The 24241-nt window shown below is 42.4% G+C and overlaps 1 protein-coding gene across 1 annotated transcript in view; it reads left to right on the top strand.

The window, feature by feature from the left end:
* Window positions 1-24241, top strand: part of LOC146584664 (vascular endothelial growth factor receptor kdr-like) — a 180655-nt gene that overhangs the window by 121036 nt on the left and 35378 nt on the right. The window contains exons 12-18 of the mRNA XM_085324289.1: window positions 7739-7847; window positions 15430-15723; window positions 17900-18046; window positions 20002-20127; window positions 20239-20345; window positions 21662-21797; window positions 23160-23264. Coding sequence (XP_085180415.1) covers window positions 7739-7847; window positions 15430-15723; window positions 17900-18046; window positions 20002-20127; window positions 20239-20345; window positions 21662-21797; window positions 23160-23264 — 1024 coding nt within the window. The remainder of the gene's footprint in view (window positions 1-7738; window positions 7848-15429; window positions 15724-17899; window positions 18047-20001; window positions 20128-20238; window positions 20346-21661; window positions 21798-23159; window positions 23265-24241) is intronic.

Here is a 24241-nt window from a genome sequence, read left to right as displayed (position 1 = left end):
CTTTTCTAAGACTTTCTAGTTGCTGTGTGGACTGAAAAGAGTTTTGTGTCTTTCATAACTACTGTTTCTCTCCATACATAGAGTCTGTCTATATATATGATAATGTGTCCAAGAGCTTAATTTATGTCTGATGATCAGTTTTCAAGTTACATTAGTCCCTATATGAAAGAGAAGGGTTTCACAATTGCTATGACTCAAAAAAATCTCTGTTTCAATAGTCTTTGGCTGCTGAATTGTCCCTCAGGCTTGGATAGTGAGATGTTTCTACAACAGAAAAGCATTAAAAACGAGTTCTTTTTGTTGTTTTATGTGTACGTATGCCTCTCTCATTTCTTACYTCACCAACTTCTCTGAGGCAAATATACCACTAGGTGAAATTTTAGTCTGTTGGTGGAGTTATAGATGGGATTTGGCTGCAGTCTCTGTGAATGTGGTGTAAGGAGTGCCTTGGAGCTCCTGGATTCAGTGGGGCACTCCAAACGCATCCTGCCTCCAGGTTAGTACATGATTAGGGACTTTGCAGCATTCCCCTATTCCTTATTTTCCCTGGAAGGAAAAGCCAGGTGCAGCCATCAGAGGAAAAATGGTGGCACTCCACTCCCACGGGAGACCCCGGAGCACATGCCTGCAGGTCAGTGTAGGYATCACCCACCGCCTGCTTCCTGCCTGTGAAGCATGGTGGACAGGAGTGCTGGGACAAGGGAGGCATTGCCAGGGGAGATGCTCAGCAGAAATGGGGGCCATGAGAAACCTCAACCAGATTCGTTCACCTAAAGAGGATCCTCTCTTTCTCCAAGAACTTTGCCACTGCTCATACCTTGAGTTCCCCTGTGCTGCTCTTTGCTCTGCCCTGCAGCAGTTGTCTCCGCTCTCTGCCCTTTCTCTAGACTCCAGGCATCCTGAAATGTTCTTTTTTTAGATATGTTCAAAAGCTCAGCCCACACCCCTTTAACTGAAGCTTCTATGTGTTTCATTACTAAAGTTCCTTAAAACACAAGTTATATAATTGTGTAATTTATAGTACATTCATTATTTTCATCTCCTCCTGATCCACTGGTTAAAAACACATTCTGAGGTGGTTCCTGATTATTTTTTATGTCTTGATTAAGATTTATTCAAATGAATAAAACTAGGTTTGGGGGGGAAATCTCAGATTTCAGCACTTTGTCTCCCTGCTTGCATTAGCAGACAATTCCTCTCSTTCCCCCCTTCTGAAGTTCAAGGCTATCTGTGTTAAGTGAAGTCTTTAGATAATAGAATATAATTCAAAAAAGACACCGATGAAATCTCATAGCCTTCAGACTTTTCCTTGTTTTTTATCAGTCGTTATTCCCACCAGAAACAAAATAGACAGGAAACAGCCCAATCCATTCCCACCATGTCCTGGCAAGTAATTCATCTGCATTGACTAGCCAGATGAAATAATAAAGATGTTGGAGTCTGAGCTAGCATGGCTTTTATTGACTGTGTTATGAAGCTGGGATTAGCTAAGATTGGTTATTTTTCCTGTGAGATTTGAGCCTGTCTGATGGTAGCTGAGTCTCAGAGCAGAAGGTGGAATTTCTCAAAGGTGGAAAGCCTCAGAGATTTCATCTGTTCCTCGGTGTCCCTATAGTTCACCCTCAAAGACCTGTAGCAGTAAATGTTTCTTCAGTGTCATTTTTTAAAAATACATTGATTTTTTTGGAGCTGCTAAGAATATAGAAACAATCTCTAGAAATTCTCAGATCCAGAATTTTGCTTAAAAGCAAGCTCACAGAGGCAGTAAGCAAGGATTTTTCCATCAGACCAGTGCTGCTGTCTAACACAGAGATCTTRTGACATTGTTTGACAGAAATGGCATGTAAAATTGAGGTCTTTTGTCATCTTTGTCATAATGATGATGATGATTGTTCCATCATTATTGTATAGACAGGGAGGTGAACTGTACCCCTTCCTGTCTTCCGAAAGACAGAGTCTCACTCCTAAGGAAAAGCATGCGGTTATCACTGACATTATAACATCGCGTTATTAATGTTATACACTCATAGAAGTCTTGGTCAAATACTGGTTGAGGCAATTACATTGTGCCAGCCTAGTTTTTCTCTGTGGTTTTGAGTCAATACTGAAGTTTTCACTTTGTGATTTAAACTGCTATGTAGCTACCGCTGAAAACTGCTTTCTAATATGAGCTGAAACACCTCTGATGGCATGAATTGCCCGAATTTCTCCTTCAGGTTGCAAGGAGCTAGGYTGCTATTTTAGTTTCTTCCTCTTAGTAAACTGAACATACTGGTCCGAGCTTGGGAGAACASGTCTTAGTAGAAAAGAACAGCAAGATCTATACATAATTCAGTCCTTCTTGGGAGTTTCTTTTCATCTGCCTTTTCTCTCTCACAGGTATTTATGAGAGAGATGGTCCTGCCACATGGATGATTGGACATGTTTTTGTAATGAAACTCATGAATTTATTTAGCTTATGAAATTCATAAGCAGTCAAGAAAGCCCACCTGAAAATGCCAGGTTTAAACTTCTTGGAGGAACTAAGGGACTACACATTGTGGTGGGATGAGTTCAGTAAGAAGTACATGAACAACYCAGTAGAGCAGTTTAAATTTGTCACCTTGTGTGGGTGCCTATTTCAGTGAGCCTCCACAAACCTTGGCATGCTGGTCTGGCAGGAGAAAGTGAACTGTCATGTGGCTGGTTTTTTGGAAAAGGCATTCACTATTTGAGGGACAAGCTCAGATGTTTCAGGCACTTCCCAAGCACAGGGACACATGRGCTACATTGTCCTTGGCAAGTCTTCTTGAAGGAGGCTGGCTAGCAGGAAGGACATAAGAAAGAGCCCCTGTCTTTCCTGCCCATTTTAATTTATTAGCTGTAATCACTGGGTATGAGGAAGAAGCTTGGAGGTGGTCGTTGCTCATGAACAGCCAGCACCTACCTGCCTGCCCTAGGGCCAGTGTAATGATTAGCCTCATTTTACAGGGAGAAAAACTGAGGTATAAAAAGTCACTGCCAGAAATGAGAGCAAACCCCAGAAGTTCCCAGGCGACTCACAGATTTCTTCTCTTATCCCTTGTCCTCAGTCCATCCTTTAGCATGTTTTAAATGGATGAACTAAGATCTCGGATAGGAACTGTCAGGCTGTAAAAATAAGTGTTATTCTGTGCCATTCAAATAGATGGATTGGGAGCTAGCTGAATATTTTCTTTGCGGGGGTCTCTGGTGAAGTTCCTATTAATTTCCTTTCTCTCTAGCCACCTCCACCCCAGCTCTGCCAGAGTTAGACAGCTGAGAAGTTTTCCACCCACTTTTCTACTCCGCATCCTCGCCCACATGCAGCTAACGAAGTGAAAGAGAGAAGAATTGTTAATTAAAGCCATTGGAGGGAGGGATTAGAAAGGAAAGAGAAAGCAAGGAATAACAAGATATATAAATTCGTGCTGGCTTCAGTTTAAAAAAGGCCTAGCTGCTCTGTCCTTACCATGAGATGTCTTGAAACACTCATGGTATATGGCTGTGGAATGTTATTTGGCTGCTTCTAAAATAGCTTGTTTTATCAGTTWGAAACATTTCAGTGCAAGACATATGGGCTTTATTGAACTTGTCCCTTATGGGTTTTCCCAGCAGCAATGTCTATTTACTTGCTATAGCTGCTCTTCAGAGATCGGTCGTTTTCTTTTCTTCTTGAATTTTAAACTTAATTTATTCTTTTGTAATAATTATTTATTAGCTAGTAATCCCTTCCTCAGGCTGGCAGTATTGGGTGGCCTTTAGGCTAAGCATAGGAAATGGAGCCCTTTACTGCCAAATTCAACCCAGGCAATCAGAACTGGTTATCATCTGAAGGATATTTGGTGCTTGGCATGCAGCTTGCAGGATCTCAGTCCAGCTCCCACTAGGAAGATGTCTAGACATTGCATGTCAATAATTGGTTATTAACCAGTTCATTGGTTTCAGGACTGTCTGCGCTGAAGCAAAGAACTGAAGAGCCACAAAGTTTGTGCAACCACTTGTGGCCGGATAACACTGGCAAGGGTTAATGGTCATTTAGTTTGAACTGCTCTTGACRAGGATGTTGGGTGGAAGGTCAGCTAGGAAAGTGCCAAAATCCAGGCTGCCAAYAGTTCATGAACAGTAAGTTCGCGGAAGAGGTAATTGCAGATTTCACCTTAGCACCATTGCTCAGGCTTAGCAGAAAGCATTGCCTTCTGTCTGGGAACAGTTTTCTGAGTAGGAGCGATGAAGCACAGCTTTGAAGTCAGCACTGCTTTGAGTAAGAGGTTGGACAGGAGATCTACAGAGATCCTGTTCAGTTAAAGTCTTTCTACAATTGTATGAGCCTAGATAAATTTYTTCTTTCCTGGCTCAGTTTCCAGAAATGCTGGCAAATGCTATGCCAGCTGCATGCACACAGCACAGAAAATAAAGTATCCCCTCAGAATATGCTTCAGTAATTTTTGTTCTATAGTAAAGGTCCCCACTGCTGCAACTAGGCCGTTTTATTGAAAGAGAATTCTGATAGCAGTTTTCACTTTTAATGAAGGGAAAAGGCTCCTATGTGTGGTTGCTCAAATTCATACCATTTTCAAATTCGACTTCTTCTTGCTTACTCAGATCTCTTTTCCCTACCTGCAGCTATGACCAAGTTCAGACAAATTTCATGGAGGTAATATTTGTTCAGCTTGGGTTGGCTACACCAACAGGTGATGAACATCCACCAAAACATCTACATTGAGAATACCATGGGGATTTCTCTTCTTTTCTTTCTTTTTTTTTTTTTTTTTTCTTTTTTTTTTACAATCTGGGTTAACAGGGGTAACTTTTCAGTGGGATCTGCTCAATTGATTTATGCAGATATTTCAAAAAGCAGATGCTGCTACCGCAGCTGGCTGCCTAAATGTTTCCTGTGGGCTCTTTTTGGTGAAAGACAAAACTACGTGGTTTTACAGAGGGGAGGAAGATTTGGACTGTCTTGTTAACACYCTTTGGTATAGCAGGCGTGCGTTCCAAAGCACTGGACTATTGAAGACTAAATGAGGACTAGGTTAGTTTGGCAGCTGAGGACTTCATATAAGATACTGCAAAGATAATTGGACTCCCAGTCTCTRGGATTTACCCAGGAACAGACAGCTAGAGTAAAAGGCTGATGCACACTGGTTTCAAGGGATTCATCTAATTAAAAGAAAATCTCTCCCAATCCTTTATTTCCATCACTGAAATCACAGACAGCACTGGATACTGCTGGTTTGAAAGTCACATTTTAGAGGACTTTGGGAGGACTTTCTGAGACAAGACAGTAAACTGAGTTCTCTCTCGAGTGCAGATAAYCCACCAGTTATCAAACTGGTACCCAGGTGCATAATAGTGATTTTAAGCACACAAACAAGAAAATTGCTTCCTCTCTTTTCCTCAGCGAAATTTTCTCAAGAAATTGCCCCCAAATCAAGCTTGTTTCCCTCCACCCTTTCAACATCTTTTGTACCTTCACATCTAAACATGTTTGAGATTAGCCAGAATGAGGTCTCAGTATAGCCACTGGCTCTTCCTTTTTTTTTTCTTTTTCTTTTTTTTTTTTTTTCRATTTTACCGTGCCAGACTTTTCTTGAGTTACATAGTTAGGAGTGTCAGAGCCTGTGTGTGCCAATGATGGCATGTGCGCATTTACCTCTGGGCAACCAAGTGCACGGCTGGGCATTACATTAGTTTTTATAAGAGTCACAGTGTCACCCCTAACACTCTGGCCATAYCCCAAAACAGACATTCCCCACCACCATTTTAACTGGGTCTACAATATTACCCTTAATTTCCCTAAGCTGTTKCTTAGCAAGATTAAGAACTGTTAAATAGCTATCCACATTTATTCCCCTCTGTCCTGGCTGAATTATTTTCAGCATGTACATTTATATTGGCCTTTTCTATTCCTAAATATAAAATGCTGAGATCTAAYGATCATGAGAAGAAAAATCTTGGGACTGATTTTGTGATTCAAARGGAAATGCCTAAAGCTGAAAGCCAACAGTAGCACTGTGAACATCGGTTTGTCGGTAACCAGTGGCATTAGACCCACTGCTAAGGGAACAGAAAGAGGAGCAGGAGCAGACTGCTTCTCTGCCTGATTTTATATCCAAGGTAGGGCTATTTTCACATCATAAGTAAGTATCAGGAGTGCACAGCTCTTTCTCCAGTGGACACCAGAGGGAGCTGGGTTTACTGGTCTCCTATTTTCACCCCATAATTGGGTTTGTCCCTGTTATAGGTTAATCTTTGTGTGCTGGGTACCCATGAGAGGTAGGTACTTTTCTTTTGCCACTTATCTGCTATTCTGCAGAGGTGAAAAGGAAAACGTTCCCCATTAGAATGTAAAATGCACATGAGATCAAAACCTTTGAAACTCATTTCCCTAYGGGATTTAAGGTGCCAAAGCTCAGAAAATCTTAAATAACTCTTTGAAAATACATCCCACACAGCTAGAGACACATTCACRTTGTAGCTTTATGAAGAGAAAAGGAAGGTCTTGTGTGAATTTAGTTTAGGATATTAAAAAAAAAAAAAAATCCAGAAATGCTTTCCTGCACATCAAAGCAGTCTGTGRAGATAAGGGCAAAGGGCCAGGGGGTGTTACATGTTTCGATTCTTAAAGTTCTTAGAAAGGACTGCAGAGAAAGTGATATTTGTTCCAAATGTGAGGACTCTGAGTTCCTCAGGTGAATGGCTGCAGGGAAAGCAAAATAATCCTGCAAGAACATCTCTGGTTTGGTGGGTTAGACCCTGCTTTCTTGCTAGCAGCGCAAAGGAAGTACCAGAAATAATTAAAGCCATGACCCATGGATATTCCTCCCCGAGCCCATGACATTGCATTGACACGGGCTAGGGCAGTGCCGTCAGGCTGGCTGCTCATTAAGAAGGACCTGTATCAAGGMGGGACATGAGGTTGCTTAAGGAAAACAAGTTGTTAAGGACATGCTTTAATTTAGCTTCCATCAGTAACTGTACTGCTCCCTTCTTCTGTGTGGTGGAGCTCAGGACAAGAGTTCCTCCTTTCTGCCGCCAGTCATGAACCTTCCTTTCTGCATTTGCAAAGTGTCACATACACAGGCAGCTTCTCTGCGGTTGCCTTCTGCGTTGCACAAATTCTGGTGAGGCTCAAAGGAAGGGTTATTGAATCAAGGGTCTCCCAAGGACAATGTGTAGAAGTAATCTGAGGCCCAAAGGGGACACGTCCCTCCCTTCTCTGGGGATGTATCACTGCAAAGCAGACCCCTGAAATATTCCTTATATCACATCCACCAGAATGACCTGCTCCCCATGCAAATTTAGGTGTCTTGACACCTATGAAAAGCATTTATATCRGACATTAAAATTGGCACACGTGGGGCTAGTTTCTTGGATGTCTTTCCAGTCTTGGATGAATCTTTGGGGTCCTTCACTTTGGCTCTTCTCTGATGTCCCATTTAGACTGTGGCAGTGTGTGGGAAATGGGAGCCCTCTTTTTCACCGGCAGAGATAGGAAGAAAAGAGGAAGGGGAGAGTTTTAGGAATAAGGAAGGAAGAGAATTATCTGAGCTGAGGTGATGTGAGCTGAGAGACCAAAAAACTGGTAGAAGCACTTGTCTGTGAACTTCACTCGCTACTAGAAGCTTCTTGGCAGTTTTCCTGCCATAAAATATATATTTATCCTCTACTCTCAAGCCTCTCTGCTAAGCCTACACAATATTCAAAGCCCTTTCTATTTTGTCTCTTCACTTGGCAGATTGTGAGCACACTAACTGTGGAAAACAGCAGTGCATCGGGAATCTATTACTGCGTGGCTTCAAACAAGGTTGACACAGAAGAGAGGAGCATTGAGTTCTACGTTTCAGGTAAACAACATAAGAGAGACTACACAAAATCTAGTAGCTGCTGMTGATTATCGGATTTACCTTATTTTATATGGCTAGTGAGTACTGGTTAAACCCTTTGGGAATCCCTGGATGCTGTGTTTGCAGAGAACTCCAGATCGCACAGAGTCCGAGCTCTTAACCGCATTCAAGGCTGGCTGCTGTGTCCATGCACAGCTGAGCCTGGCATGTCCAGCATCAGACCTGATGCCTGTTTTGCCCTTTTTGACAGCAGATGCGGGCCCTGAGCCTAGCTGCCTATGTCTTAAAGCAGCACTTGTGACATTTGAGCACTGTCCTCATGAAACCTCTAGCAAAAGCTAAGTCCTTTGTAATCTTCCAAAGGCTTCAGTCTTCTYCCTGACTCAGGACAATGGTTGATTTCTGATTAAGCCAGTGGACATAGCGAAGGTGAGCAAGGACAGTATTCAGACCTAATCCAAGACTGCTGATATCACCAGGAGTTGTTGTGACGTTGGATCTCTGCCTGAGCCATTAGCTTTTCCAGTGCCCTTTAGGGAGCGAGGAGGTGGACATGCTATTTCTCCAAAGAACACAAATCCAAACAAATATCTGCTTAACCTTTTAACACAGAAATTCCTTAGTAGTGAGATCAGGACCTATATGCTGCTTTTAGGAGAGATGGGAATTTAAAAAAGAGAGGAGTCCAAGGACAGCATTGTTCAAATGTTTAACTAGACTGAACTGAATCACTTCTGTGCTCACTTTCTGGATGAGTGGATGATGGCTGGTAGAATTTGCATCAAAATAACACTTTTCAGAACAAAGAGTGCCGAAGTGTCCTTCAAGGTAAATGTCCAATTCTTACCACGTAGTTTCTTCCCCACGAATCAAGCTCTGAGGACAAAGCTCACTATTGCCAGTGCTGTGCTCTCCTCTGACTCTTTTGCATCCTGTGCTGTTTGACTCCATTGCTCTAAAGCATTTCAGCACATTTCAAATTGAGCTAAGCAAAAAATGCGCTCACAAAACCTTGTTGCCATTCTTATGACACAGGAGTGCTAACTGGAAAAATGTCATCCAATGATAATGAAGCTGGTGCCATATGGAGGAAAGATTTCACCTCCGATTACAGCTTCTTTGCACTACTGCAATGCCATATGGAGACAGAAGAGGTTTTTAAACCTCCAGAAGATTTTCTCCCAATCCTAACTCAGTTTATCTAGGATAAAGCCCATCATGGTGCTCTTTTGAGGGATACAGCACAGACATAAGAGGTTCCCAAAATGACCAAGGAAGCTGAAGATCAGCTATTAATTTTACACTTCACCACTTCCAAGTGAGTCTTCACAAGGGCTTGTTTCTGCTTTGAACTCTGCCAGATATTATGTTTGGATGGGTTTCTCAAAGCAGTATGTTCCCAAGCTATTCACAGTCCTTTGTAATACTTAGTGACTAAAACCAACGYTGCAGCAACTAACCTGCAGCTAGAATAAGGTCAGTGTCAAAGGGTTAGGACATTCTATGCACCTTTCAGAACTGCATTTTCATTCTATGCCTTTCAGAGAAAGACTGTTTTAAAGAAAAATATTTCTTAGTAGAAATGGCATAAATTATGTAGGCTTCTTTTTCCCCCCACAATGAGCTAAAGGCTCAGATTTTTTATTTTAAGACCAACCTGGTAATGTTTTCAGACACAAATGTTTTAATCATGCCTTTTTAATTATAAAAGAAATGAATCACTGGAGAAAATTTCTGACAGTGGTTATGGTAGAAATGTTCCTTTTCCACCTCAAACAGACCAGAAGGTGAATTGGGCTTGGCAAGACAAGTTATATTCTTGCCCTTGAAGAGAAGAGTGTAGGACTGTGCCATCCTGGGGAAAAAGTATATGCTGAATGAGTGTGACTGCCTTTTATAAATTGTGTGTTTAAAAATAGTGATGTTCATGGATTAGGAAGAAATGAAATCTTTCTAAATGTGGAATCCCGGTCCTAAAATGGGTCATGTTGCGGTGGTAAAAAAAAATCCCAAGCACCACAGCAACCTCCTCCTTTGCTTCTTTATGTGGTGGTCTCTGCTGAGTAATACATGTTACTCCAACAAGTGGCCTGTCTGCCAAAAGAGCTGCTGGTAAAGGTCTGCCTCGCAGAAGGAAAAACACTGTCTTCTAGAGGTTGCACTTGGAGGATGCCAAGTGACTGCCAGGTTACTCTCACTGGGAGTTGCCATCTACTGTCAGTGTTGGAGGAACATTTTGGGACAGTTTGTCAGATACCAGATGAGGGAGTCTAAAAGCATAAGGCCACAGGCAAGCTGTGCGAGCTTATCACCTCTGCCCAAAACTTTGATAGTAAAAGGTTTGCTGCACGTGAATAGAGGGAATGTGTTTTGGGCAGAGGTGATAGACTATCCTGTAACTGCACACTGTCAGAAATCCTGTCTCAAAATTCACGTTTTTAGTCTTTCTGATATAGCCACTGCTACAAAACTGACAGTTTGGGAACTTCTTGGTGAGTAGTAGGTGAGAACAAAACCATTTTATGACTGCCAGGCTGAATAATTTTATGTGCACTGAATGTGAAAGCTGACAGCAAAGGCTGAGTTAAGGTTTGAGAGCACACAAGCAATGTGTGGGCCTTTAGTATCACATCTAGCAAATGTTCCTGGCATTCACAGCTCACTGCACTGTTTTCTGCAAATCAGGTACTGCTTGTGGAACTCCACAGTTAATTCAGCAGTATGCTGATTTGGAAATCTTGATCTCCAGTTATCTCCTACTGAGCAACAATATGATGGGTCTTGAGTCACCTTCAAATTTTTTGGCAGACTTGAGGTTAATTGACCTCCCTGTTCCTGCTAAGAAATCTTGAGGTGCCACAGAGACAAAATTTCTTCCCCTAAAAGCCTGTGCCACTAGGTTTTCATAGGACACTGTAAAGAGTTATGGGGAAACCTGAGCAGATGTTTTGCAGGTTGCACCTGCTCTGTGAGGAAACATCTCCAGTCTGGTGTTTTCCCCACCACCACATTCATTTCAGAAAAGTATATTTATCCCAAAGGAATAATGACAACAGCCATTTTGTTCTTCCATTGCAGAGCCCCCTCATAAACTCCCACAGACACTAGAAATAGCACTGATATCTATTTTTAAAGCATTTCTTTGCCAGCAGAATGCATTTCACTGAAAGGTCACCAGGGTTTGGAGATCACTCTGAAACCAAACCATATAAGGGGTCCAGTGAGATGAGAAATCTTATCATTAAGTGACAGAGCTAAAGCCTCTCTAAGCTCTTTCTGCAGATGTCCTGACTGTCAACGGCCCACTGAAGCTCTCCCAAAGCTGCTCAAGGCAACAGAAACTCCCCTGCAAATGCAGTAGAGGTGATATCCCTACTGCCCTGGCCTAAATCTTATTCCAGTATTTTTGTTCTGTCTGTGTAAACCCTTTTACAGTTTCTTACTGAAACAGAAACTGTCTCCTAGGTATCCTGCCTACTGCAGCTTTGACACCAATGTTCCGATTTAACTCAGATATTACCATTTTATCCTGGGCAGGGGCAACGTGGGCGACCTGTTAGCTGCTCAGAACTGCCTCGTGACATTGCCCACCACCAGTAATGCCCGAAGAGCACTCAGGGCAGCCCACAACCTTTCTAGTGCAGCCAAAAACGGAGCTAGTATCTCCTGGCAGTAGTTTCTGCCCTGAACAAGGATTATTTACCTTCTAATCTCTGGTCTGCACCTTGTGAAGGGCAACTATATGCTACTACTCTAGTTCCACAGTAAATCAAATTCTAGCACTATATATGATTGTGCTCCATACAACGAAACGGGATCCCTCCTATTTGACGCCTCTGAATGTTCCTGGAATACAAATGAATTATGATAAAAATAACAAATAATAACAAAAGCCCCTTTTCAACTCTTATCTGACTGCAAAAACAACTCAGAAAAATGCAGYTAAAGATTTCTACCAGAAAGAAAATATTGTATTTCAGACATCAGATAAGACTCTGCCATCAGATAATGGAGCAATGTATGAACTAGGCTTTTCTACGACTGCTTGCCACTCTCCATTTGTTTATTCCTGACATGTTTACAGGATTTATGAAAAGCTCTGTGCTGTTTCAGATTGTAGGGCTCACCCTGTCTTTTTCTCACTCTCTCTTTTTCATACATGCACATGCCTGGCGGGAGACCCCTCCACCCCGACAGGCACTGCCATGGAATTTGGGAAAGAGCAGAAGTTTTGAATTATACAGATTATTGTGCAAAGCACAGGAAATTAAAATCAATTAATTCCTTGTAAATACAAATGGAACCAGACTTTCTTTTGATTTATGCTGACTTTTTACCTTCCCCCAATGGCTCATTTCCCTATTTTGCCACGGAATCCCACACAGTCTAGAGTGAAATTCGCTGCTACTACACAGTAATACAATACGAAAGACAAATGTTTGGTAACTGCTGATAAAAGAGAAAAGGCCCCACGGTGCATTCTTTTAGCCGACTTATTAGGCGTGTTATAAAACGCTGTATCTGTTCAGAGAGAGGAAGTTAATCACCGCTCAGGTTCAAGACTGTGTAAGCAAAGTAGTCTAAGAGATGAACTGACTTATAATGTGCTCACAAAGCTGCAGTTACTCCCCAGATGATCCAGGTAGGAGGAGGAAAGAGAAAGGACAGCAGCACAGGATGATTTTTTTTCTCTCTTTCCTTCCACTGTAATGAAAATCAATGAATATTCTATTGGAGCAGAAAGAGCTTCTTGAAAGGCTAACAAGATGGAAGAGAATAGCGCAAGTCCCAGCTAAAAATATTCAAAATCCTAAATAAAAAATGTCTGTGGAAGGAATGATAAGAAAAACAAGYCAGTCCTCTGCTCTCAGAAAGTTAAGTTGGTAGAAAAAAACTCTGCACAAGGAAGTCCAGTAGCAAGGCTAAAAYACTGAGCAACCTTCACATGTCAGCTTGCAAATTAACATATAAAATTCATTGAGAGCGTAGATGAAAAGGTCAGAGATCTCTGGGCGCTCCAGCTCATGGTGTCACTGCCAGCGTCGGGCAGTGCTTTATACAGGAGCCTTATTCAAGAGCGGCGGTATTTCCCCAGAGTGGGCTTTCCCCCCACAGCCATTTGGGGAAACTCACCCTGCAAAACCAATGGGGCTGCAAGTTGTAAGAATGAATTCTCCCGAAAGAAACAGCTTCCGGAGAGGCAGATGCAAGGGCACACCAGCGCAGCTAAGCTTTAGCTTGCCTTGCGTGTTTTGCAGAGCTTTGTGGTGTTTTATTCTGGGTAACATGACCAAGCTCCAACCTCACCACTTCATCTAGAATCCTTCTGTACTTGGAGATGCAGCAATTCAGATTATAGGGTAATTCAGGCTGGAAGGGACCTCAGGGGTCTYCTGCTCAAAGCAGGGTCGGCTACGGGGTGAGGGCAGATTACCCYGGGCTTGCTGTAGCCCAGTCTTGAAAACCTCCAAGGATGGAAACTGCCTGTCCCAGGCTACTGACCTTACTTAAGGAATGAGCCTGACCAAAGATCCATCTAACTTGATACCGTATCTCTTGCAGGAGCTAGCAGAAAATACTTAGAAAATATATAAGAAATGGGCAAGTAAAGAGGGTACTTTTCCCCTATCTCTCCTCTGAGCTTCTAGCAGATGGCACACGGGGACTTCCAGAGATCAGGGATCTTCAGTCATGTTTGGCTGGGTTGTATTCTGGTCTTCATTTAAACATTTTGAAGGATTCAAAAGAACTGCTGCCTGTGCTACATACTGTAGTTTTCACTGGACCTTAATTCCCTCTGTTTAGAGAAGTTCTGTTGTCCTCAGATTTTTCTCCCCTTCTTGAAAAACATCATCTTGACATGTTGGAACCACAGGACAGCAGACCTCAGGAATGGAAGTATTACACAAGTCAGCTGGAGCGTGCAGCTAGCAGTAAGCAAGAAAGCAACTGAGGCTAACAGAAGGCTGCATAAACTAAATCAAAAGTCCATGAAAAAGGGAAGAAGAGAAAAATAATTTCCACGGCAGTGGCCTGAGGGGTCTCTCCTCTTTATGGATCTTTTGTAAAACATTTCTGGTGCCAGTCTTTAAAAACCATGAAGCAAAGCTTATTGGTTCTATTCCAAATGACCTGTGAAGGAGAAAGATTTTTAATCATATTGGAAAGCTCCTTCAGGGCTCTGTATTATATATAATATATGGTATATTATAAGGCAGATTGGTTATTTCAACAGCCTCACTATTAATCCTCAACTATAGCTTTCACAGTACTTTTTGCAAGAGTTTGCAGTGTAAGCCCTTGGCCAAATTCCAGCTCCCATGTGGAATTTGTCCGACTGCAAGCGCAATGAGTACGTGCTCCTCTTTAACTTCTGTCCTTCTCAAAGTACCATCCATTTCATCATGGTATTCTTATTAATAGCTTGGTATTGAAGCAACGATGTGTCAGATTTATATTTTTATTTTTTTATTTATATTGTTTTATTTATTTATATTTTTTAGTATTCATACTCAGATGGTAATCCAGACCTTGTCTTCCCAAAGCATCCCATCCAGGTGCTATGCTCTGGTCTTAGGTAAAAATTTATAATGGGGTCTTCATAACTCTCCATTTCAGCTGCTTCAAAATCATGATCGAGCAGACAGAAGAAGAAGAATCACAAGGTCACTGTGGTTATAAATGCACTTTCATTCAAGTCTGCTGGGTGGATATAGCACTGAAACTGACAGAATAAAAATAGGAAAAGTGTCTGTTTTGGACAGAATTTAATTGGAGGTCTCTGATGGCTAATGCAGTAGTGATAGGAAGATGTCTGCTTGCCAGTTTCTGGGATTCTTACTCAGAAGTATTTTTTTTCTTTTCTTCAAAGGGATTCAGTCTGGCACTTCAGGAAAACTGAGTCTTTTCTGGAGTGAAAAGTTACTAAAAATATAACAAAAAACTGTGATTCTTTTGTGGATAGATTGGACTTCTGTCTCCAATTATTTCTCTGTTAAGTATTAAGGCCTCAAGGATTTATACATCACCAGATCAGTTAATCCATTCAGTGAGCAAGTATATACCAAAGATGAACATCTGATGAAAACAAATATTGGCATAGCTGAAACGAGAATGTATTGGGAAATTGCTCGGTGGTAAAGAAAGACAGTGTTACTTCTGAGAAACGTGACTAGGTTTCTTTATTCTTATATAATTAGACTTTTAAGCACTGATTGCAGATAGAGAGAGAACATCTCATGAACACGCATTTGTCTGCTTGGATAGCAGTCTCTCTTGATTAAACTCTCTTAGTCCATTAAGTAATTCTATATATAAACTTTCAGTTAATTACTCGAAAATACAATGATTAGAATACTCAGGGCCAAATTACCCCCAGTCTGTATTGTGACATGAAAGATACAGTCAGATTCCTAACTCACGAGTACAGGCGCCTGTTTGCACAGGCAGATGCARCTCTCAGTTGAACTTGGCTCACCCCATTACCACCGCTCTTTGAAATTTGACCATCAAGTGGAAAACAGGCAGCCAAAGACATTCTCAGACGTGCCTTGATGGTAAACATATTTTCTCTTCYTCCTAGATGTACCCTTTGGTCTGCAAACAGACCCAAAGATTACAACTATTGTGGGCAATGACGTTCAGCTGACCTGCAGGGCCTCCAAGTACATCTACAGTAACCTGGCCTGGTACTACCCCTCCTCAGAGGTGGCTCGCAGTGACTCAATGATCAAGAAGATTGACAACTACTCCATTTCTTTGACATTGGTCATCAATAACATCACAGAGGACTACGGCGGCCTCTACAAGTGCGGAGCGCAAAACCAGCACAATACCACCGACACGCTCGAGCAGCACACTCAGCTCCTTGTCAGAGGTAGGTTCTGCCAGGAGAAGATGACAGACGAACTAGGAGTAGATGCACAGCACTTCTGCTGTGCTGAAGCTCCCTTTGATGCTTTTGGGAGCAGAAGGTGCTCAGCATCACTCAGGAACAGTCCCAATATACACTYTGTGCTCTGTGTTTGGGGTTTTTTTTCACATTGCAGATTGGCACCTAGTCATAGGATTACTCATCTAGCCACTGTTGTTTTTGTATAAAATGTTCACCTTGCAGAGAAGGGAGATTTCAGCAGCATTTTATTTTTCTAACTCAATGCTGGGTGCAGATTTATTGCTGACTGAAGGGAGGAACACCACCCGTCATGTTATTAACAGCACAACTCTATCATTTGGGACTGTCACCCTAGATCTATATGACTTTGGTAGAAGACTCCATCCCTTTACAGCTGCCAGCATTGTATGGATACCTATAGATTTGGACCTAGCAGATGTAATCACAAATGTTATACATGTTATTGGTCACATGTATAATCAAGTGATATGTATCATTTATTTGGGGTAAGTAGAATGCACTTCATTGCAACAGCAGTATTTTCTTACTTATACTCATTTTTTTCCATTTTCACAAAAATAGTAACAGTTTAGATCTTGAAGGCTAGTTTCTTTGGATATATGAATATAAAGGGCAGGAAATACTTCTTCCAGGCCTACACCAGCAGAAACTCACTGGCAACCTGTGAAATTGTTTCTGCTTCATAGTGAAGAACGTGAGAGTGATCAGCTCTAAGCCTTCTCAGGAGAAAAAGTGCTGCTGGAATAGGTGAATTTATGAGCGATCTTCTAATGAGGAAGAAAACCCCAAAGTACAGAAACAGAGTAGAAATGAAATAAACAGCAGCAAGTCGGGGTACAGAAAGCAGTACTTCAGAAGCAGGGTTAAACTATGGTTTTTAATTTGGTTTCCCCACTTACATTAACGGGCGATGTGACACCAAAGGGACAGCGATGCTGCAAGGACACTCGTCACTTGGGTTAAAACCAGGCCATGCAGTGCTGGCTTCATCCTCGTCTAAATGAACAAGCACATTTCCAATGCAGGCTCCTGGCTACTGCAGCCAGCAACACGCTCGCAGTCCCTTCCTCCTCCACACGGACACACGCACCCACGACGAAAATGGTCACCCAYGGCCCAGCTGTGGCTAGCACGGCTCTGACACCTCCGTGGGAAGTGATTTATTTTAAGAAATGGCATGAGCACCTGCCTCTTCCGGAGGTGCGGAGGGAGGCAAAGAATCTCAGCCTTCTGTTATACACTGCTGGTGGTTTGGCTTGGCCCCACAGCTGGGATCTGAGCCACCCRTCAGCATCACCTGCTGTGGGGGCTCTGGGCTTTCTCCACACTCTGCAGTCAGGTAATTCACTTGCCTCTCCCCCAGCAGATATTTTTATTCATTTAGCCAAATTTCCACCTACACATGACACCTACACATGATGGCTATGGGAAAAACACAGACTGGGAATTCATCCACGGGAGAACCGGAATCTTAATCACCTTCTTGTAAGAATTACTGGGGTTTGTTATTTGTCTGGTACATGTCAGAGCRGCAGGTTTCCTGGAGAACATACATGGAAACACCCCTCCAAACCAGCTTTCCTTCCCCTATACAAACTRGCTTTTAGATAATTCTCTTATATGTATTGATACGCATTAGCTACTGTCTTTATTGCAGGTTGTATGTATATTTTATGCTATGCTTGGGGTTTTATTCACTGCATTTCTGTATTTTTTATAAATGAACACAAAGTGGAAGTAATGTGCTTTGGTGGTAGGTAATGACTGCACACATGGTGGAGAAAAATGCAAAATCCTTAGATCTGTTTCCTCTTTGCCTCCTCCTCTCTCTGTATTCACTCTGCATTTGCGCTGCCCACACACTATCCTCAGTTTCTTTCAGAGGATGGGAAACTCAAGGAGGTTCAAGCTGCAGCTGAATCTCAGCTTAGTCAGTTTGAAATTAAGCAAAATGACACAGTCATTCCTCCAATAATTTGGGGAGTGGGGGGGGAGAGTTGCTACCCCTTATCGACAAATCTTTGCCACGTCCAGCCTGGGAAGGCCATGCAGGTGGTCAAAGGCAAGGAGAATGCAGAGCTGTAGGAGTTGCCTTCTGAAAACTTACTCTGTATTTTTCACTTTGTGCTGATTGCAGCAAAGGCCGCACCATATATTATACAAAACCTCACAGATCTGGAGGTTAACATCAGTGGCAAAATCATTCTGGAGTGCAGAGTCGGTGGAACGCCAGAGCCTCAGATTACATGGAGGAAAAATGGCTATCCCATTTCAGCAGCATCAGGTGAGTGAACTCATCTCGAGCAAGTGGCCCAGGACAGTACCTCACATGATAAAAACTGCCACCTTTGCCACAAATATGGGACCTACAACTCCCTGGCCTCTACAAGCACTGCAGAGTCAGGATGGTACACCTGACCCCCAAAAAGACACACACGAATCCAAAAATATCAGACCACTGCAGTAGTCTCAGCTTGGACTTTGAGGTCAGAGCTGCCAACTACTTGCAACCCAATGCCTGCTTATGCAGCTGTCCTTTTGCAGGCGGTGGTGTTCGTGCCTGCAGAGTCAGCTAGATACACTGCATACATTAGCATAGCATTAGTAAAACCAAAGAGTACAGCATGCTGCTGTTCAGCCTGCTTCTGCAAGACAACACTTTGCGTACAAATCCAAGACACAGCGCATCCGATTGTCAGGTGGGTCTGAAAACATGAGGCTGAACTAGTAAGGTATCCTTGGCGCCTGATCAGAATATTGCAGCAAGTTGTTAGGGCAGTCACCCTGACGGTCAGGTCCTCTACTGTGCTGTAGCATATCACACATCATTCCTTTATTTCCTACAACACAGTCATGAGAAAGCACTCTCAGCCCAGCTGGTACAGAGCTGCCACAGGCAGGGAGCATGAGCTCCCTTACCTGTGCCTGGAATTCCTTCTGATCTCTCTGTCCTGCAATATCCTACAAACCATGGAGAAACCAGTGTTAGTAGCTAGTCCTGTGATTTTAATTTTGCATCTTGAGCTAGGTGGGAAATCTAGGATCATCCATAATTCAGATCAGGCTGTTCTGAGCAGAAACTCTTTATAGCTACTGAAATTTTATAAATAATTCTAGAGGGACAAGCATGTAACTCATCCAACCAATGGAAACATAAATAAAATATTTGGAAAAAACACCTCAAGGTAAATATTTCAGCACACTATGTGGCAAGYTATGTGCAATACTTTTGCTAACAACAACAGCATTCATGGGCACAGTATCCAGCAATGCAAAATGTCCTTCCCTTTTGGATTCAAAGCCCTGTCTGTTTCCCTCTTTCTGCTCCAAACACATTCTTAGTGAAACAGTTTTGTGCCACAGAATCAGGAAAAATAAATGGAAAATGGAAATAAATATGGAAAAGCCTCACTTAAATCATACCTAGGCTACATCCCTCTTCCTACTCTGTATTTTGCCCCTGGCTCTCTCTGAATTCAGAATTGCTCTCTGCAGTGATTTTTCTAGAGATGTGTCTAATCTGTTCTCGATTTTCCATGTGTTAGTACTGCCATCGCTTCCCACAGCATCCAAGACATCAGCTTTCTCCAAGAGTTTCTCTGAGTTTCCTTTTCTTCCACTGTATCTTGTAATCTTTACTCAGGAGGCTACCAGAGAACCCAGCTTCCCACTTCGGGCTAGCRTTTTCAGCCCTGCAGAAAAGGGAGTAAGCTCGTGCCGCTCAAGCTCGGGATGCCRGAGAACTCGGCGAGGACCCCACAGCAGAAAGCCCCGCTAACACGCAGTCACTGTTTGCTTGTACCAGTGGGAGTTTGGTCTTAACAGAAGAGCCAGGTAGAATATCAGCTCAGGGCCTGCCCTGAGGCATGCRGCTGAAGCAGAGAGGGACCTGGGTCGGCAAGCTCCTTTCAGACCCAATCCTGCTCCCATTGCTGTTGATCAGAGCATCCCACTAACTTCTTTCAAAGTTTTGTTAGGCTCCATCTGCTCATGATAAATTAACAGCCACGTTTGCTGTTGGTTAAATGGTCCCCAAGCAATTTATGCAGGTACTGAGGAGAAAACAAATGGCAGGGCTGGTTGTTGCCAGACCACRGGGAAGAGTGTTAGAGTGGCTCCGCACAGAGATTAGTAGCAGGCCTGCATGCGAGAGACCTCGCTTTCACTGCTCTACTTCCTAAAAGCATTCGCAGGCAGATAGATCATTGTGATAAAATTAACCTAAATCCCTCACTGTAGGAATTTCCATGGAAAATAATACCCTGGTCATCGAGCGAGTGAAAAAAGATGACGAAGGGCTCTATGAATGCAARGCATCCAACGACATGGGCCAAGAAAGCACATCAGCCTTTATCAAAATACAAGGTGAGGTCCAAGATAAGGTAAAATGCATATATTGTGTTGGACCGATGAGAATTACTATTCTGTTGAAGTCTTTGGCTAAATTTAAAATCCGGTTGTACATTTAACCTACAGGTTCTGAGGAGAAATCCAACATTGAAGTTATCATTTTGGTCTGCACTGGCCTAGCAGCTACCCTCTTCTGGCTTCTTCTGACCCTTTTCATTCGGAAACTGAGAAAAGTAAGAGAGCATCCGTATTGCACAAAGGCTCTGGGATTGGATCCAGTTTAGGAATAGCATCAGAGTTTAGGGYTGAAGTCAAGCCACTGCGAATGTTTGGGACAGATAGCAAAAAACTGTGCAAAATGTTACTATAAAATTGCAGTCCAAGATYTCTGCTGATAGTCCCTTGACACCTGAAGAGGTCTCTTATACTTGCRAGATTTCTACCAACTTCCTTAGTATCAGAAAATCAGGCTTCTCCCTTTCTATGAGTCAAATTGGATTGCAAGATTAGGAGAACAAATTAAATCCTTAATCCTCTAAAATGAGGGCTTGACTTCAGCACTTGTCTAACATGATTTCTCTGAAATATAAACAGCAAAGGAAGCCCTGTTTTAAGAACTGTTCTAGGATGTTTGTCCCAACCAACCAGTTTATTCTGTCTTCCCTTACCTCCCATTTGTGACTTGAAAAAAGTAAAGTTTCAGTAACATTCCAAGAAGCATTTGATAAAATTAATCAAATTTAAGTCTGTTTTTCCTAAAATAAACAGTAAATAGAGTGGAAACCATAGGTATCTGCTCTGAAGCTGACACARACTATAGTGCTAGTGCTGATCATTAACACCTGAATAAAACTCCCCCTGCCTATTGCAAATGCAGTGATTAAATTCACATTTTCTCTCGCTGCATCCAGTTTAACAGCGTTGTGAACAGTGAATTTCCTATTACAGGTTACACTCATATGCACTGGTCTACAGGTCCCACCAAATCACAGTTTTTCACCAAGCAGYATTAGCAGAAGCAGTTTTCACCAGCTTTTAATTAATTTTAAATTAGAATAAACAATAGMTATGAAGGGGATAACTTTGGAGAATCAGGCCCCGTCATTTATCAGTTTTAAGGTCACGTAGCATGTTTCTGATTCTGCGATAAATGCTGATAAACTGCCAAAGTGTAGCAGAACATGCTCAGCAGGACAYCAGGAAGCCTATCTCATGGAGTCCCTATAAAAAGCACTGAGTTCTTTTAATAMTACAGGTAGAAGACAGGGATAGATTTTATGTCCTCGGAGTGTTTACCAACATTAATCAGTGATTCTTCTGAACACCTGCAAGTGGCAGGCATATATAAACATTTATTTCCCAGAAGAAGGAAAAAGAAAGGAAAGGCAGGAAGCTGAATAGATGCATCTATGGTTCAGAATAAATTTCAGAGGTAAGACTGGAATTCAGGGAACTCCCCAGCTTGCACTCAGTCTTCCAGATGACAGTTCTCTTCCATTAGAATTGCAGAGTAAATATTATGAATAATTTCTCCACACCCTGTTTCTAGCCTGATGCCACGGATATTAAAACAGGATACCTGTCAATTATAATGGATCCAGAGGAAATGCCTCTTGATGAGCAGTGTGACCGTCTTCCCTATGACAGTAGTAAATGGGAGTTCCCAAGAGACAGACTGCGGCTGGGTGAGTCGTTTGGGTATTACTGTCATAAAGAATGATGATCTCTAACGGTCCTCGATTTCCGTGGATCAGTTGTATAATGCAAGAAACAACGTACCATTTAGTACCGGTGAACTTCCATGGGGATGAATTGGCAGTGAGGCAAAGCATTCTGGATCATCCTTGTTGGGGGTCAAACWAGAGATTTGGTAAGAAAAGCAAAGATGCCATCTCTCAAAATAGTCATCACCTCTTCTTGCTCCTTGAAGAAGTGAAGCCAAGCTCTTGACATGGAAGGAAGTAGTGCTCCAGGTACCCACCCTGTCAAGAGCTTGGCTTCACTCCCACAGAGGACAAGGGGAATGGATGTGAATCTTAAACAGCACAGTCTTTCCATGAGTTTTCTTTGGAAGAAACTCATCAATTCATCAAATATTCAATTCTTTATCGACCATTTGAAGTTGGCTTTGAGTTGTAAAGAGCTGTCAGGAAAAAATGATCAGTCATTTTTACAAAAGTCTTTGTTCAAAAATGAAGCAAATTTCATTCAGTAGGTCGGCACAAGGGACGATGGAACAAAGGAATGTATAAAATAGATTGTATTAACACAGGGAACCAGCAACATCTGTGTGCAGCAATGTGCGGATGGAATATAGGTGTGTTAACATGTGCTTGTGGTGCTTTAGCTGGGAAAGATGCAGGAAGGAGAAAGAAAGACAAAAATGAAAAAGCATCTGAGGATGGTGAGTCACAGGAACAAAGTGGCAGGACCAAAAAGTCAGACAGTGATGCCCAGTGTGCCCTGCTGCATTGCGGCTCAGAGCCTTCAGAGCACACTAGGTCATATGGGCTGGAAAACTCAAAGGAAAGGGAAAATAGGAAAGATTATCAGCTTAAATTCCATGTAATATAGCTTTTATGTCAAATAAATGTCAATAACCGAAGGGTTAAAGGGTTCAGACTGCCTGAATGCCCTGACTAGCTATCTCCATGATTGTGATTCATGATAGATCAGGATTCCACAATTCCATATTCAGTGCGAACTCTGATTTTCCTGGGCTTGGGGATAAACTGTATGTATGTAATGTTTTTACCCTGAAGTCATTGATATATATTCAACCTTGCCTCCAGCTGAATCCAGATTTGTTTATTCTACTCTGTTCTATCACATACTGTATTGCATTAAAGTTATATGGATATAAACCACAGTGTTCATATACATATACTGCAATATGTGATACAGGCTTCTATTGACTATCGGTCTATGCTGTGCCTGGGCTTTGGAGTCTTATATTTCTTGCATAGCTGAGAATGCATGTTTCCCTCTTATCTGGTGCAGACTGTCGTAAGTCCCCCTTGGCTCATTCTTGACTCTTGCTTCTCTAGGTAAAACACTGGGTCACGGTGCTTTTGGGAAGGTGGTGGAAGCGTCTGCTTTTGGCATTGATAAATCTTCAACCTGCAAAACAGTTGCTGTTAAAATGCTTAAAGGTACATATCCCTCTGAGATTCAGAAGACTCCTCAGGGATCCTGTTGGCAAGAAGGTTTTCAGTTCTCAGCTCCAAACCGGTCCCATTGTGTTCAGAAGGGAGTGGGTTTGCCGTATGGGAGCAATTAGTCGTTATACAGTGGATGTTAATGCATAGGAAACGACAAGCGGGCTCCGTGCTGTGCTGCTGATTAAGTCTTGTATTTCTAGAGGAGGAAAGTGGCAGCTTCCAGGTCTGTGGGGTCAGGAGGGAAGCAGATTACAGAATGTAATTACATCAGATAGTCTGAAATTGGATCTAAGGCTTCGATTACAGCCCTTCCAGATGTGGAACAGTTCAAGGGGTTGGAAAAAAAGCAATGCCAAGGGAGTGAATTAGGGACAACTTGCTTGTAATTACTGAAGGAATTACTTAAGGAATGCTTTTACTATTCGGTGGTAGGGARAGTGAACTCAGAGAGTATGCTTCCATATTACATTTACATACAAAGACTCTGCAGACTGCTTATGAATAAATACATCAGCCAGCACATTGACTACTTGGGTTGCAGGTTTTTAGCTGTCCACTTCGGATTTTGTCAAAGGTACAAATGGTGCTCACTGGATGTCTTTTCATAGCCCAAACTGCTCTGTATTGCTGCTGCATGACATATTAACCCTGCAATGCCATAATTCAGAAACCTCTCTTACATCACAGTATTTGGCTTCTGCTGCCAGCTGCCTCCCCTGCTGCTCTGGTACCTGCCATTTCTCTGAAGTGCCAAAATTCATCTGTTTGTCATCTTTCTGGACGTCCTCTGGACCTGCTCTCCCTTCTCTGCATCACTAAACGGATCTTCAGATCACCTCCTCCCCTGCTGTTGTTTGTTGCACTCCCATGCCCATCTCCAGGTCATGCCCTGAAAGATCCTAGGAGCCCCTGATCTACCCACACTCCCATCTCCATCAAAAACTTGCTGCCCTGGATAGCTCCAGGTT

Source organism: Rhea americana, unplaced genomic scaffold (assembly GCF_003343005.1).
Source record: "Rhea americana isolate MKP2758 unplaced genomic scaffold, rheAme1 scaffold_90, whole genome shotgun sequence".
NCBI lineage: Eukaryota > Metazoa > Chordata > Aves > Rheiformes > Rheidae > Rhea > Rhea americana.
The sequence above is the reverse complement of the archived record's forward strand: the minus strand, read 5'-3'. Positions and strand labels throughout refer to the sequence as shown.